This window comes from Scyliorhinus canicula, chromosome 24 (genome assembly GCF_902713615.1).
Source record: "Scyliorhinus canicula chromosome 24, sScyCan1.1, whole genome shotgun sequence".
In the NCBI taxonomy this organism is placed as follows: Eukaryota; Metazoa; Chordata; class Chondrichthyes; order Carcharhiniformes; family Scyliorhinidae; genus Scyliorhinus; species Scyliorhinus canicula.
Genome location: NC_052169.1, coordinates 11617699 through 11634480, shown reverse-complemented (window position 1 = coordinate 11634480; position 16782 = coordinate 11617699). Strand labels below are relative to the sequence as shown.

General features: G+C 47.1%; 1 protein-coding gene across 9 annotated transcripts in view; it reads right to left on the bottom strand.

Annotated features, from left to right (window-relative positions):
• The window catches only part of celf6 (CUGBP Elav-like family member 6), a 781535-nt gene that overhangs the window by 63757 nt on the left and 700996 nt on the right, over window positions 1–16782 (bottom strand). For 6 of the 9 annotated variants that reach the window (XM_038784119.1, XM_038784111.1, XM_038784113.1 and 3 more), the window contains 4 exons: window positions 12208–12351; window positions 9746–9890; window positions 6175–6348; window positions 598–660 (listed from right to left, as the gene is read on the bottom strand). In XM_038784119.1, coding sequence (XP_038640047.1) covers window positions 598–660; window positions 6175–6348; window positions 9746–9890; window positions 12208–12351 — 526 coding nt within the window. The remainder of the gene's footprint in view (window positions 1–597; window positions 661–6174; window positions 6349–9745; window positions 9891–12207; window positions 12352–16782) is intronic. The other 3 variants (XM_038784115.1, XM_038784118.1, XM_038784120.1) reach the window with 1 other exon arrangement.

The following is a 16782-nucleotide window of genomic DNA, read 5'->3' as shown; positions in this document are numbered from 1 at the left end:
CCCGGACTCTAGGGGCCAGGGGCCTATCTGACCAGAGTGACGCCTGGTTCCACCCTCGCTCAATGTCCTGTCAGTGTCCCACACAGAGACATCGGACAGTAATAATCGGGCAGGAATCTTAACTGACTGGTCTCGTTCTCAGGTGCAGAGGTCCTGACGCTGAATGTGGTTCAGTTCAGCTAACACGATAGAGACCACTGATCGAATCAGGAGCCCTGGTAGTTTTACTGGTTCAAGATAATCGTGGAATGATACAGCCCAGAAGGAAGCTAATTGGCCCATTGTTCCTGCGCTGCTGATTTGGTAGAGCTAGCCATGTCGCCCCACTCCCCACTCCACTTTCCCCGCAGCCCTGGAAACATCTTCCCTTCGAGCATCTATCTCAATTCTCTTCGGTAAGCCACTTCTGCTACCATTCCTCTTTTGGGCAGTGCAGATCGGAGCAACTCACTGGGTAGAGAAGCAAAATATCCTCGCTGGACCCAGATAGAACAGAGAAACAGATCCAAATTTGACTTTAAACGAGGAACAGAACCGAGACGAAACAGGCCAGTTAAAAACAAAAAGGGCCAAAATTAGGAATGCAATATTAATGACCTGTATAGTGCTGCATGCCAGCGTAAGCTTGCTGTAAGGGGTCGGCCACTGTTGGGCTTTGTGCTGGAGAGAGAAAGAGGAGGTAATAGCAGAGAATAAATAAGGCAGATTTGTCAATGTAAATCACAACAGGGAAGCACAAAAATACCACCTGCCCCATCCCTCCGCCTCCCAAAGCAGAATGGAGCAAAGGTATAGAGTAAAAGAGAGTGAGCGAGAGAGCAGGATTGAGGCCATACTGAAGACACAGATTGTTTAGCATCCAATAACCACAAGAAAACAAAGTACAAGCACCTAATCGAGAAGCACACTTAGTACATGTACATGATCATCGGTCTGGTTTCAATTAGGAATGCAGAGAGATATTTTTCAGGTCTTTCTTTTCCATGTGGCCCTGCTTTCTTTGGTTCTTCACAGAGGTTTCATGATTGCAGCATCTAATCACGGTGATCCATCCTTTTGGTAGCGCACCATGTGAGAAATGTGGCCTCGGGCAATGGCAGTCCCCCAAGGCACCTTAACATGCCCCGTGTCCTATCTGGCTTAATGATGAGCAGCAACTGCATTGGTCCAAGCTTTCACTGACTCACCTGGCCAGAATTCTCCAGCCGTTGGGATTTCCTGTTCCCGCCGGCAGCGCACCCCTGCCCATGGGTTTCCCGGTGGATTGGGGTGGCTTCAGCGGGAATTTCCATTGACAAGGGGCCGGAGTACTGTATCCTGCCGCCACTGAACGTCACGACGCTGGGGGAACGGGATAACCCAGCTCCTTCTCTTGAACTCATTGTGTCTTTACTTAGGGGACAGCCAGGACATGTTAAACGCAACTTTTCACGACTTCTGAATTGCGTATCGAGCAATGATGGGCTGGATTCTCCGGACCTCCAGCCGCGTGCTTCTCACCAGCGCGCTATTCGCTGGTGGAGGGATTCTAACTTCCCTCCATTTGTCAATGGGATTTCCCATTGAAGCAAACCGGCAGACAGGAAAAGGGAATCTCAACGGCCGGAGAATGCAGCAACTGCACTGATCCAAATTTCATTCAATAACTTGGCCGGAATTTGGTCAGCACGGTGGCGCAGTGGTTAGCACTGCTGCCTCATGGCGCCGTGGACCTGGGTTCGATCCTGGCCCCGGGTCACTGTCTGCGTGGAGTTTTCACATTCTCCCCGTGTTTGCGCTGGTGTCATCCCCACACCCCAAAGATGTGCAGGGTAGGTGGATTAGCCACGCTAAATTGACCCTTAATTGGGAAAAAAAAAAGAATTGAGTACTCTAAATTCTTTTTTTAAAAACTTCTTTGAAAAAAAAAATCTCCGCCAAGTGACGGGAGTAGAGAATCCCGTGGCCAGCGAACGGTGCGCCGTCAACAAACACGTGGTTGGGAGACTGGAGAATCGAACCCAATATATTTTGGATGAAAATACACTGTTTGCCACAGTTAGGAATTCCACGCATGGGCAGTGGTTTGACACATCATTTCCCAAGGGATGAAACGTGAACTGGAATTCTCCAGAATAGGAGCCAATAGGAACATCCTGAAATTTTGTAGAGTGGGACACATTGGATCGAATGGAAAGTCAGGCCATTGGCAATCATTGAACGCATTGCAATTCTTCAAGGTGAGACCTGACAAGGAATGACTTGTGACATTGTAATCTCAGAATCAAAAACATATATAAACCGAGTCAATAAAATTCAGTCACTATGTGCCAACAGAATAAAAGTCATGGAATGATAGCTTAATAATACAGAGTGCACAGCTTAATATTCCAATCGTAATGATCTGCAGAGTTGGATTTAAAGGCTTTTGAAAACAAGTGGACATAAAATTCCATGTCAATCGTCAGTTTGAAATAAGATTTGAGTTGAAAGTCACTCATAAAACCTGAAACCTCAATCCCCTACGTACTCACAGTAAAAAATATTTATTAACCTTAACTCTGACTCAAGTGGTCACTCAGATGTTCTGCTAATGCATTGTGAATTCAGAAATGACATCCTTATTAGAGGTTAGAGTTGAGGCTTGAAATCAAGTACCTAAAGTATAATTAATCTGTTCCCCTGTTACATGTATATATATATGCATAGATGGACAGGTTAATTCCAAAGATTAATGTCCAAAGATGTGCAGGTTAGGTGGGTTGTCCAGAATCAAATTGCCCCTTAGTGACCAGGGATATGCAGGTTTGAGGGTTACAGGAATAGGGCGGGGGGAGTGGGCCTATGTAAGGTGCTCTTTCGGGAGGGTTGGCGCTGACCCAATGGGCCGAATGGCCTCCTTCTGCACTGTCAGGATTCTATAGATTATATGGACATAAATAGATGTTAGGAAGTCTCAAGGTAGATTTGGATGCCGTCAAACCATTTAGCACGTAAGAAGGCCATTCGGCCCATTGTACCTGCATTAGAAATAGCTCTCATTCCCTTTGCTCTCTCCCCACAGTCCTGCAAATCTCTACTTTTGACATCTTTATCTCAAATTGCCTTTTGAAAGACAGGGCGGTCAGATAGCGAATTTCACCATGCATACTCCTGGGTCTCTTGTCTCAGTGTTATCACCTGGCAAAGGTACACCCCATGCTGCGAAAACATAAACATGGATGCCGAGAACATGTAGGCCACGGGAGCCAGGAAAAAAGTACAACAGGTTAATTGCGTTAAACGTGCAGCAGAAATGCAGCATTTTTCTCTTCGGTTGCCCGCATCTTCCTCACTGCCGGCAGCAGAAGCGGCTGAAAAGAGAGATTGGGGTTTGACTTCTGACTTCTAATAAAGTTGGTGAACAAATACTTCAAACAACACCAGAACGTCGGTTCCTATAAGGTGCCGGGCATATCAATTCACTGAATCTGGTCAATTTCTTTGCCGTCAAATAAATGCATTTCTAATTGAAATCCATTTTGGTGTTTCTCCCCAGTACCGCTTGATAGCAGTCATTGTTCTTCCTGTCAATAACTGGCCATGTTTAGTTTTACAACCTTTATGAAATAGGAGTTGAGCAGCTCAATCATTTTCTTTACATGTTTGAAGTGAGTTCTTCTTAGAAGACAGAAATTTATTTCAAGTTGGTAGTCTATTTTTAATCAAACAATCCATCCACACATCTATAAATCTATCTCGGTCCTGTCTTGCCATGCATCCAATTATCAAAGTAATATATTTATCTATCTTGACAATCCATCCAGGCTGACAATTCATCTAATCATCCATCCATTGATCTATCTAGATAATTCTGCACAGCAGCTTTCAATCAAGGCTTCCCATATATTTATTTTCTCTATTTAGTGCATCTATCTATCTGATCTATCTATCTGATCTACACATCTGTCTAGCCCATGCAGCCTCCCTCTTTTCCATCTGACCACTGATCCAGGCCTTCTATTTAACCAGTCGTTTCTTAATATCGTTATCCTATCCATTTCCTATTTACGTCTCTGGCCTAGGTATGTGTTTCTTCCTCCGTGTAGCTATCCGCCCATCCCTGTGCCTCTCAATCCACCCATTCAGCTCTCCATCTACCTGACCAACCATCTAGGCATTCATCCAGCTGTTTGTTTAATCCATTTATTCATCTTCTATTTCGACAGCTCATATATCTACATAGCCATCGACTTCTAAAAATAATACATGGGTGCAAATCAAAGCAGACAAGCAACTAGACCAGATCATAGACCATTAATCGTGACTGACCAAAACTTCTCTGTGTCAAAGCAGCTGCTTGATACAAAATAGGTTCAGGCTGTGCTGACATCTAACCTCAATTACTTGTGAGCAAATAAATTCTGTCTAATTATACCATTTAAAAATCCATTTGACTGATAGTTTCTATTTTTAATGAGATACAATTGCATTCTATCGCTGCAATTTTGCGCTCAATGATTGTAATTATAGAAGAGTTCTAAGTTGTATTAGTGGGTTTATGAAAATGAACACATCTTATTAAACTGAGCCAAGCGTAGCTCGGTAACTTCACAGAAAGGGGAAACGAGTACAAACTTGAATAATGAATGAAAATTGCTCTGCCTTAATTAAAAATTACGCATCTTAGTAAAACCAACGCAAACACATTCGGGTATGTACACCCACTGTTTGAAGAAAAACTGCAGCTTGCCTGAGGCGAGTTCAGCTGTGTGAGGCAACTCGCACTCCAATTGATTTTAAGTGGCAGCCAAGGACACCCAAAGGGACACTTGAAATATTATCATTTAGGATGCAAATCGTGGAGCGTATGACATGGTGCTTCATCTAAAAGAAATTAAACCTGACACGCGATTGTGTGAACGGGGAAGGGGAATAATTTCTCTGGTCAAGATGTGATATTGCATGACGCACAGTCTCCATAATGGCAAGCACTGGAACTCGGGAGTGGCGGGGGGGGCTCTAATTTTTAGTCTCACCTCTGCCCCCACCCCCTGCCCATGATGATATGCACAAAGCAATGACCTCCGACCTCTAAGTGGCAGCGTAAATCCACCACGTGACCCTGTAGTCTGGGAGTTGGGAGTAGGTCGTGCTGGAGGATAGACATATTTTGCAGCAGCTCTACAATAGTTAATCAGTGTTAGTAGTTTATTATTTTATTTATCCTAGTTATCTTTGCCACGCAGTTGTCTCATAATAAATTATTTAAACGAGATGTTCTGTCGTTCGTCATTCACTTTGGCCAGTCTACAGAGCATGACACCACCCCCTTCGCCGGTGGGGGTTCTCTGCAGAGAGCGGAACCTCGCAAAATGACTTTGTCACACGTAGCCGTGACTTCCTCCACGGCGTATTTGTGGTGAGTCGGCAAATGTGTTCGCCACTTAAAATACTGCTGCACATTGGTGTCAAGACTGGTTCCTCCCCACCCACTATTACCGTCTTCTCCATCCTGCTTTTTTGGGAGAAAAAGAATAAATGAAAGCACTAAGCACAGCTCTGTCCCCTGTGCCTGGGCCTTAAACTGCAAACTCCACGCAGAGCAGGAAACTATGAGCCGGCAAAACGGCTGACGCAGGAATAAGACAGCTGCTGCACAGCTGATGGGAATATTGTGCGAAACACCCTCACGCTGGATGTTCCTTGATGTATCACTTACGATCCAAGACATTTTGGATTTCTTGGTTGTGCGGCTGGCCATTCTGGGCATTTTGGATTTGTAGAGTCAGTTGGGTACGTATGCCCAGAAAGGTGCCAATCGTTCATTTGAATGGATGGGAAAACTGGTGACCACCCGCACGGGCATGTGTCCTTTATCACCTGGTTCTCTTGTTTTCAGTGCACCGCAGCAGCGTAGAATATCCAGCTGTAGGATTGGAAATATCCGCCCTCGTTTATCCACACATACTTCACCGACCGCTAACCCAGCGGCAGTCCTCTCTTTTGCTCGCGTTCTCACGACTTGCTCTTCGGTCTGTCTCCACAAAATACTCGAGAAGGTCTTATTGTACTTCCCGACAACAAATCACCTTCCCTTTCAACCTGAGGCGCAAGGCCTTTGGCTTTACGATTGTAGTTTAGCGCCCCCTCCACTCCTCCCACCCAAAAGAAGCAAGTGCCCATAAATGTGCGATTGGGATGTCTGGCACGCACCTGGGTACGGATGGATGCCATTGGCATAGATGGTGTCTGATGCTGGTTGCCCATTGGTCTGTGGTGGCATGGCACTAAACCCATTGACTCCAATGGGCGTAGCTATGCTGGGTACAGCTGCTGCATTGATGCCAGGGGGTGTACTGGTGCCTATAGAAGAAAACGAACAACAATCTGTGAAGAAAATACACCCCCGTAAGCAAAGGCCAGAAACAAAGCAGGGCTCTTTATTTATAGTGGCCACCAGTTATCTCCTTGCAAGGCTGCAGGCTCCATTGATGGATAGGGACACAAGTTGGAAATTGACGTAATTGTACTGCTTCCCCGATGTGTTAAGACCACCGCCTGCCCAATTAACAGAATCACTATCATACCATTAAACTGGAGCTAGGCCAAGCAAAGGAGATATCTGGAGCAATGTTTTCAAACTAATATAACAATATTAAAACAATGCATAAGGTCAGACATGTATTACTTTAATTGTCACATGTAAGTAAATAGTTCGGCAGTTGCTGTGGAAAATAATAAGACCTTTGGAAATGCATTTGCGATGCGAGTACAATTGCTACGGGCGCCCTTTCAGCTGTAATGGTTAATTTGCTCATGTTAAATTCTTGCCTGTGTCGATTTGACACTGACATTGTAGACATTGAGGGCAGCCCGGTGGCGCAAGTGGTTAGCACTGCTGCCTCACAGCGCCGAGGTCCCAGGTTCGATCCCGGCTCTGGGTCACTGTCTGAGCGGAGTTTGCACATTCTCCCCGTGTTTACGTGAGTTTCACCCCCACAACCCAAAGACGTCCAGGGTAAGTGGATTGGTCACACTAAATTGCCCTTAAATGGAAAAAATGAATTGGGTACACTAAATTTATGGACAGCACAGTAGCATTGTGGATAGCACAATTGCTTCACAGCTCCAGGTTCGATTCCGGCTTGGGGCACTGTCTTTGTGGAGTCTGCACATCCTCCCCGTGTGTCCGTGGGTTTCTTCCGGGTGCTCCGGTTTCCTCCCACAGTCCAAAGATGTGCAGGTTAGGTGGATTGGCCATGATAAATTGCCCTTAGTGTCCAAAATTGCCCTTAGTGTTGGGTGGGGTTACGGGGATAGGGTGGAGGTGTTGACCTTGGGTAGGGTGCTCTTTCCAGGAGCCGGTGCAGACTCGATGAGCTGAATGGCCTCCTTCTGCACTGTACATTCTATGATAATCTATGAAAGGCACGGAGGGTTTTACAAAGATTGCTCACACCACATCAATCAGCAATTTTTTTTTTCCATTCATTCAACGGGTATCACTGGCTGGGGTGGCAAACGTTGCCCATCCCTAATTACCCTAGAACCGAGTGGCTTGGCTAAACCATTTGAGAGGGCAGTTAAGAGTCAACCACATTGCTGTGGGGTCTGGAGTCACGTGTAGGCCAGACAGACCAGGTAAGGATGGCAGATTTCCTTCCCTAAAGGACATTAGTGAACCAGATGAGTTTTTACAACAATCGACAACGGTTTCATGGTCATCATCAGACTTTTAATTCCACTGAGTTCAAATTTCACCATTTGCCATGGTGGGATTTGAACCCAGGTCCCCAGAGAATGACTGTGGGTCACTGGATCACTAGTCCATCGATAGTACCACTATGCCACTGCCTCCCTTGAGTTACACAAATGTTCTAGTTACACAAATGTTTAGAAGGATGAGAGGGGATTGAGGTACATAAAATACTAAAAGGGATTGATAAAGTAAAGGTAGACCAAAGGTTCCCTTTGTGGAGCAATCTAGAACTAGAGGTCACAGATAAAGGTTGAGAGCTGGTAGATTTAGAACTGAGATGAGGAGTGTGGTAAACCACTGTTAATGTATTATATGTATTGTGGTAAACTGTTACTGAACTACATGTATTGTGGTAAACCACTGCCTGATGGCTCCGCCTGTGGCTCCTCCCCTCAGGCTCGGTATAAAGGTGGCTGACCTCCGGCCCTGCCCCAGTTCGGGATCAGTGGCCAGGAGGCTTCCTTTTTAGCTTCTTAAAGCCATAGTTTTGTTCACTACTCATCTTGTGATAATTGATGGCACATCAAGGAGGAATTGCACAGAGGGTTGTGAGTTTGTGGAACTCGCTGCCCCACAGTGCGATGGAGTCTGAGTCATTAAATGGCTTCAAGAAGGAGATAAATATATTTCTGATTTAAAAAACGGGTCAACAGGATAGGGAAACAGGTAGGGAGGTGGATTTGAGACCAGCCATGATCTGATTGAATGGCAGAGCAGGCTCAAAGGGCTGAATTGACTACTTCTGTTCCTAATTCCTATGTTCCAGCGTAACATTATGGGGCAGGGCAATGGCATCATAAAAGTTGACCTGTGCCATTCAATCCATCTTGTTTGCTTACCTTTTTGTTTTCTTTAAATTCTTTCAGTTAAAGATAAAAGAGGTACTAAGGTCTGTGTACCACTGAGTGTTGTTGTTGGCGACCTATGGCTCCAGCATTCCTCTGCTAGGACCCAAAGAGGGGAAAAGTGACGTGACTATAGAGGGCAGTTAATATGCCTGCGTGAAAGTGAAACCTGAAATTGACACTTGCATAATGGGTTTAAATTGATGACAGGGGGGTTGGGGGGGGGGGGGGGGGGGGAGTATTATTATCAGTTTCATTGTTTCTTTGAATTTACAGTCATGTTTTATGTTATTTGTGGCTTTGTGTTCGAACATTCTGGATTGTAATCTCTTACAATTTATGTTTTCCAATGTTTAAATAGTCTAGCCCAATGGACCGGGCTTAATCTTATTAAGCCAGGTCCTTGTCTCTCGGTAGTAGTGGGATTGTGGAGACTGATGCTTACAGAGCTCTAGCTTAAGTCAACGAAGTAGCAAGTCATTATCTTGGAATATATGCATATATTTTTGTTTGTTTTCCCTTTGCCGTGCACTGTTTATCCTCCCCCCTCCTCTCATTCAGGGCGGCTTTCTCCGATTCCCCCCATGTTTCTTGGAGGTTCCAGCCGTGGACCTTTGGGTGCCACAGAGGAACAAGACTCACCTTCCGCCTGGCTTCTTGCCAGCCCTGTATTGGGAGCCAGTTAACACAGTGCCAGCAGTTCACGGTACCCGGACTCAGGCAGTGATGTGACAATGGCCATAATTAGACTTTTCTTTCTGTTTTTTAAAAAATCAAATTCACATTTCAACGTCTGCTGTTGTGGGATTCGAACCCAGGTGACCAGAGCCCACGTCTCTGGATTTCTAGCCCACTGACACTATCACTACGCCGTTGCCTCCCCCACACCTGAGGAAGGCTGTATTCGCGTTGAAGAGAATGCAACGAACATTTACCAAAATCATACCTCGACCCCAAGGATTAAATTACGAGGCAAGATTACACAAAGGTTCTATTCCTGGATATTTATAAGACTCTGGGGTGACCTGATCATGGTTTTCAAGGTGTTAACGGGCACAGGTGGGGTCGATAGAAGAACCCAGGGTGACAAACACGTGTCGCGTGATCAGAGCCACCACCGCCCCTGAGGAACTAGGGTGGGGGGGAGACAGCGGGCATCTGGCGTGGGTCGGTGACGTACCTGATGATGGCGTCATTGGCGTTGCTACCAGCCCGTTCACGTTGAAGGCTGCCATCTGCTGCATTTGAGCTGCTGCTATTGCAGCCATTGGATTCAAGTACGTCCCCTGCGCTGCTGCCATTAGAGCTGCCTGCTGCTGCATCAACTGAAAGAAAAGGGAAACAAGGCATTCAACATAACATAGAAATCATAGATCATAGAATTTACAGTGCAGAAGGAGGCCATTCGGCCCATTGAGTCTGCACCGACCCTTGGAAAGAGCACCCTACTTAAGCGCATGCTCCCACCCTATTTCCGTAACCCAGTAACCCCATAAACCTGGACGTTAAGGCAATTTATCATGGCCAATTCACCTAACGTGCACATCTTTGGACTATGGGAGGAAACTCGGAGCACCCGGAGGAAACCCACGCACACACGGGGAGAACATGCAGACCCCACACAGGCAGTGACCCAAGCCGGGAATCGAACCTGGGAACCTGGAGCTGTGAAGCAATTGTGCTAACCACTATGCTACTGTGCTGCCATTCTTCGGTTAATGAGGCCATCACCTCATTCGCACGCAATCCGCACAACGTTGCGATGACCATTTAAACTGTTTCTCACTCAGCTTCAATTGTCGGGCTGGTGGGAGGTGCGGTGTTGAGAACAAACAAAGAACAGTACAGCACAGGAACAGGCCCTTCGGCCCTCCAAGCCTGTGCCCACCATGCTGCCCGTCTAAACTAAAATTTTTTACACTTCCTGGGTTGGTATCCCTCTATTCCCATCCTATTCATGTATTTGATGTCTTTGTCACAGTGTATTTCTGTGGTCTTTGTGTTGTTAATTTTTGGTTGGCGTAGTGTTCACAAAGACCACAAAATAGCTTTAAATTGAACAAAGCTATACATTTATTGACACTACTAATTTGGATTCAATACTTACTCCTCGATAATAAAGTTGATAATAAACATACAATCATAGGAGGCAGTGGCGTAGTGGTATTGTCACTGGACTAGCAAACCAGAGACCCAGAGTAATGCTCTTTCAACTAGGTTCGAATCCCCCACGGCAGATGGTGAAATTTAGGGGCTGGTTTAGCACACTGGGCTAAATAGCTGGATTTTAAAGCAGACCAAGACAGACTAGCAGCATGGTTCAATTCCCGTACCAGCCTCCCCGAACATGCGCCGGAATGTGGCGACTAGGGGCTTTTCACAGTAACTTCATTTGATGCCTACTTGTGACAATAAGCGATTTTCTTTTCATTTTCATCTACACTCATCTACTACTAATCTCTACACTGTAACATTAACTATGATCTGCTCTCACTCACACTATCTTTCCTTTATTCTGCTCTCCAGCCTTCTCCTCAACCTCTCCCCCATAAGGCTTAGCATCAATGTCGTATATACTTGTACAGCTAGCTCCCTCTAGTGGTTGAGTTGTACATTTCATTAACCCTTGCAGTCCTTACATTTATGATAATGTCACAGGAGACGTTCAGTGATGGTGGTGTGGGGGTGGGGGGTGAAAACTGACTCTGCTGGTGGTTAGAAGCTAGTGAGGGTGGGAGGAGTAGGGGAGGGGAGATGGCAAGCCTCTACCAACAGCCTCCATTCAACGTCTGGCGCACCCCCCATCTCCCCCGAAATGATCTAACCCTCGCAGGTGCTGCCTCCCTTGACCCGGACTCGCCAACAACCCCCAGAACTTACCAATAGTCCTGGTCGCCCGGGACTTCGACTCTGGGGACTCTGGGGCTGCAGGGACTGGAGATGCACCGGACAAACAGCTCTTTGAGGCAGCGGACATCCCGCCTCCAGCCAATCAACACCCATTAATTAGAGTGCTAAACATCTGCAGGGCAGGCTGCACGGGCAGTAATGTCTTTGCCGTTGATGTTTTGGATGGCGGAACGGGAAACCTCACTGTAATGGAAAATCCGACCCCAGAGGTCGGATGCTCGAAACACACCCAACAATTCATCAATCCTTTTACTGAAACCCTCTGGAGAAAACTGGGGCTATTTTCACAAGTAAAACAGAAGGCCTGAGGTTTTCGATGGAAAGGTTCAGAATTACGAAGAGTTTTGCCAAGGCATCAACGATCCCATTGGTCTGAGAGCTGGCAAACCGAAGGGCGTCCACTGAAAGTTTAGCACTCGGAGATCAAAGGGAGGGGTTAGAAGGATTCCTCAAATACAGAGGGTTGTTGAGAGAATGAGCACGAGAAAGGAGCACAATTCTATGGAGAGCTAAAACTGAACCATAAAGAAATTTACACGAAATGGATAAACCTTTCAGAGGGGTAGCATGGAAGTGATGGGCTGAACATCCTCCTGTTCTGAGAGATTAATTGATTCAGGGCTGTGAAGTCTCTGGCTTAAGGAGCAAAATAAACCCATCACCTCAGCGGCGCCCTATTTAGTGAACTGTGGCGTTTGCGTATTACAGCTGGCAGGGTGATGGGTTACCCACCGCTTGAGTGTATGCTCCATATGCGCCAAACTGGATTGCCATCGGATTAAAGATGCCAAGCTGCCCCGCCATCTGGTGCATGCGCCGCAGAGTGCGTTCCTTATCCGTGTCGGCAAATTTCACCACCAGACTGGACGATGCGCCCTGGAAGAGCGGAGAGAGGAGAGAGAGAGAGATGGTCAGAATCGTAGGAAAACCCTTGGCTAGCCATTTGGAGCCGTGTCCACATCACATCGTTCGCAATGCTGTGAATTTATACTTCAAATTCTAATTTTCTTTTCTAGTTTGACCAAAAGCAATATACTGGCACTGACGTGGGATCACTTGAGGATCAATTGCAGAATATCACACCGTTAGAATGAACATTGAGGCTTAAGTACTGAAGATCAACTGCTTAATTACAGTGAAATGTGACCCTCTCCAACAACGCTTCACCACCTGTCCATTTCTGCAGCCAGATTTTTTAAGCATGTTGCCCGTCTTTTTTTATTTTTTGACGTCAATCAGGTATTTCATGAAACGCGCACTGATTGAATCCCAGGTGTCTGGAATGAAATGGCAGTGGGCAATAGGGAGAAACCATTAAAATCAGAAAGGAGATTGGTGTAAAGAGACACACTAGACAAAGGTTATGACGCACACTCACACAACATCATCAATGATATTGGCCTCTCGGCCATGCATCTTGTCATCACAAACAATGGGCCAGATTCTCCGTGCTCCTCGATGACGCCATTTCGGAGGGGGCGGAGCATACAAAACCTGCGTCAAACAGGCTAGAAAATCTAGCCCAAACACTCCAGTGGGGAAATGAGGAAGTGATGCATTGTTGAAGGTGCTTTGGGACTGATAGCGCGGTTGATCTCCGGGGTAGGATAGTGGGTTCACACACCACTCCTCTGGTTTCCACACAGGTAAACTCAGCTGCCATGTTCAACAGTCATTTACTTCACAATTTTCTCTCTTTTAATTTTTGGCTTTTTAATATTTATACTTACGATTTTTCTGCATACATCAAGTCCGGAATTGTCCGGTCGTTGGGATTCTCCATCCCTGCCGGCAGCACCCGCCCGCCCAGGGGTTTCCCAGTGGTGGGGTGGCTTCAATGATAAATCCCATTGACAAGCGGCAGGAGTGAATCCCGCGTCAGCCCAATAGGCGGGGTGCCGAGAAACAGGCGGATGGGGTACCGGAGGACATAGCCCCAAAATAGATGGCAGAAATAGACTTGCATTGATATCCTGCCTTTCACGCTCTTGGGATGTCCCAAAGTACTTTGCAGCCAATAGAGTGTTTTCTGAAATGTTGCCATGTCGGAAACGTGGCAACCAATTTGCCCACAGCAAGTTCCCACAAGGAGCAATTCGACAATGAGCAGGTAATCGGCTGTTGGATGCGGGATATCTGTCAGCCAGGACCCCAGTGGAGAACTCCCTTAATCGTTTTGGAAATAGACATCATGAGATCTTCCAACTGCGAGGGAAAACGGGGCCTGGGTTTCACATCTCACCCGCGTCAAGGAGCCTCCAGCAGCACGGCACCCCCTCAATTCCAGATTGGAGACCCTGGAGCCGGACTTGAATCCCGCTCTCTGACTGAGATCAAGGGAAGAGTGCTGCTCAGTGAGCCACGCCTGTGGATCTCACTTGTTTATGGGCAGGAGATGGATTGACAAGGGTAAATTACTACTGCGAAGGTTTTCTGAGTTTTTATTCATTCAGATCAAGGCCGGGATTCTCCGTTGCGAGTCAGACCCACTACTGCCGTTAGCGAGGAGGAGAATGTGGTGTGCCGTTCGCTGAAAGAGGGATTCTCTACTCTCGCCACTTGTCAATGAGTTTTCCCATTGGCACCTTCCCATGCCGCCTGGAAACCCGAGAGACACCCCACCAGCGAATGGCCGAAGGATTCCAGCCCAATAGGTTTTGCAATGTTTTGCCCATGATGTCAGTAGGGGGGGCGGCACGGTAGCACAGTGGTTAGCACTGTTGCTTCACAGAAACAGGGACCTGGGTTCAATTCTGGGCTTGGGTCACTGTCTGTGCGGAGTCTGCACGTTCTCCCTGTGCCTGCGTGGGTTTCCTCCGGGTGCTCCGGTTTCCTCCCACACGTCCCGAAGACGTGCTTGTTGGGTGAATTGGACATTCTGAATTCTCCCTCCGTGTACCCGGACAGGCTCCGGAGTGCGGCGACCAGGGGATTTTCACAGTAACTTCATTGCAGTGTTAATGTAAGCCTACTTGTGCCACTAATAAAGATTATTATTAGTATCTCTTTAATCAGGCTCTGGGGTCCAGTTTAGCTCAGTTGGCTGGACAGCTGGTTTGTGATAGAGAGCGTGGCCAAAAGCGTGGGTTCAATTCCCGTACCAGCTAAGGTTATTCATGTCAACCCTGCCGTCTCAACCTTGCCCCTCGTCTGAGGTGTGGTGATCCTCAGGTTAAATCACCACCAGTCAGCTCTCCCCCCCCCCTCAAAGGGGGAAAGCAACCTATGGTCATCTGGGACTATGTCGACTTTACTTACTCAGTAAACTCTGCAAGTCTCATTTTAATGCCGTCACACAACTGCTGTGAGCAATGGAGTCATTTTTCATCCCATTCGGCTGGCTTCAGCTTCATCGGTCACACAGCAACCCATAGAAACAGCAGTAGACCATAATTTAGCCCCCGCTGCCTTTCAATTAGATCGCTGCTGCACTCCACTGTGGGTCAGCATTTTCTGAATTAATTTATCCATCACCGATTAACATTTCCGGTTGACCCCTCAGCCTCTGCAGCTTTTTTATGCTGCGAGTTCCAGATTTTCACCAAACTTTGTGTGAAGAATTGCTTCCTAATGTTACCCCCCGAATAGCCAGGCTCGAATTGTAAGGCCTCCAAATAGTAGTTTGGTCATGCACGGCCTGAGTGTTGCTGAAAAAGAGAGACACACAATCAAAGTTTTGTGTCTTGCACCCATCAGGACAGGTTGCAAGCTAACAGCAAGCCAACACCAATTTATACCGCATGAGAAGGGAGTGCTGATTGGTTGGCGTGTTGACTCTGATGGGTAGAGGAGTGGCTTATTTATTTTTGATTGTTTGCTTATCTTGGGTCGGCGTCCTGATGAGTGCAAGATGCAAAGCTTTGATAGGATGTGTCTTTTTCAGCAATACTCAAATTTTAAGGTCATGGCCCTTGGTTCTGGATTCGCTCATCAGCGGAGATAGATAATTCCACCAGTTTAAACTGGTGCAAGGCATTTGCCCTCAGCTCCCATGTTAGCTCCAGAGGTAGGCCTGCTGAATCTTCACAGCAAAACCCGTATTCCTTTTTTATTATTCGTGAATGGGTTGGAGGAAATCCCTGGCTGGGCCAGATTTACCCATCCACAACTGCCCTCCAACTAAGTGGCTTGGCTAGACCATTTCAGAGGACAGTTAAGAGTCAACCACACTGTTGTGGATCTGGAGTCACATGTAGGCCTGACCAGGTAAGGACGGCAGATTTCCTTCCCTAAAGGACATTAGTGAATGAGATGAGTATTTACAACAATCCAGGTTTGAGCCGTGGTCGCTGCTGGGACCACAAGGAATCCGCGAAGAAGTACTGAAGGTAGATCATGGATATCAGTAAGGTCTAGTTGGCAGAGAGATGAGTGTTTGAGAGGCTGGGGTTGGGGGGGGGGGTTAAAGGTGGGAGGTTGGGGGGGGGGCAGAAGGGGCATTGGGGATCTCCAAAGGATGTTTCCCCCACTTGCCTGACTCCAGCACACCCAGTAAACGTTGCCAGGTTACGTGCCTGGTGTAGGCTTCTCCTGATGTCAGTAAATGGCGACGGGGATGGAATGAGTGGCCGCTTATTGACCATTTCAGGGCCTTAATAGGGGCACCCGGCATCTCTAGAGCCCTCCCCCGTAAAATGAGAGACATTTCAGGGTGGGTAGCTGGGTCGCAGGTATATATTGCATTTTATAAACAACCCCGCCCTCAACTTCACCTTTGGGAAAGTGCAAAGTTCCGCTTTGAGGTGGAACAGGTTTAGGTTCCACATTGAAACAATGAGCACGCTTCAAAACTACTTCATTGGCTGTAAAGTACTTTGGAGGTCGTGGGAGATGCGATATGAACGCAAGTTTTTTTCTTTGTCTCAACGTATCTCATTGAAGGTGGCATCGGTTAAAAGAGGCTGGCACGGGGGCACAGAGATTGGCACTCGTGCCTCACAGTGCCAGGGACACAGATTCGATCCTGACCTTGGTTGACTGTGGTCAGGTGGTTGTTTTTGACCGGCACAGACCCGATGAGCTGAAGAGCCTTTTCTGTGCTGTATGACTCGAAGACTGTCCATGTGGGGCCTGCACGGTCTCGCCCGTGTGTGCGTGGGTTTCCTCCGGGTGCCCTGGTTTCCTCCCACAGTCCAAAGATGTGCAGGTTAGGTAAATTGGCCATGCTCCATTGCCCTTTAATGTCCAAAGGCTAGGTGGAGTTCGGGGGATTGTAGCGGGGGACTGGGCCTGGGTGGGGAGCTCTTTCAGAGGGTCGGTGCAGACTCGATGGGCCGAGTGGCTTCCTTCTGCACTGTAGGTCTATGA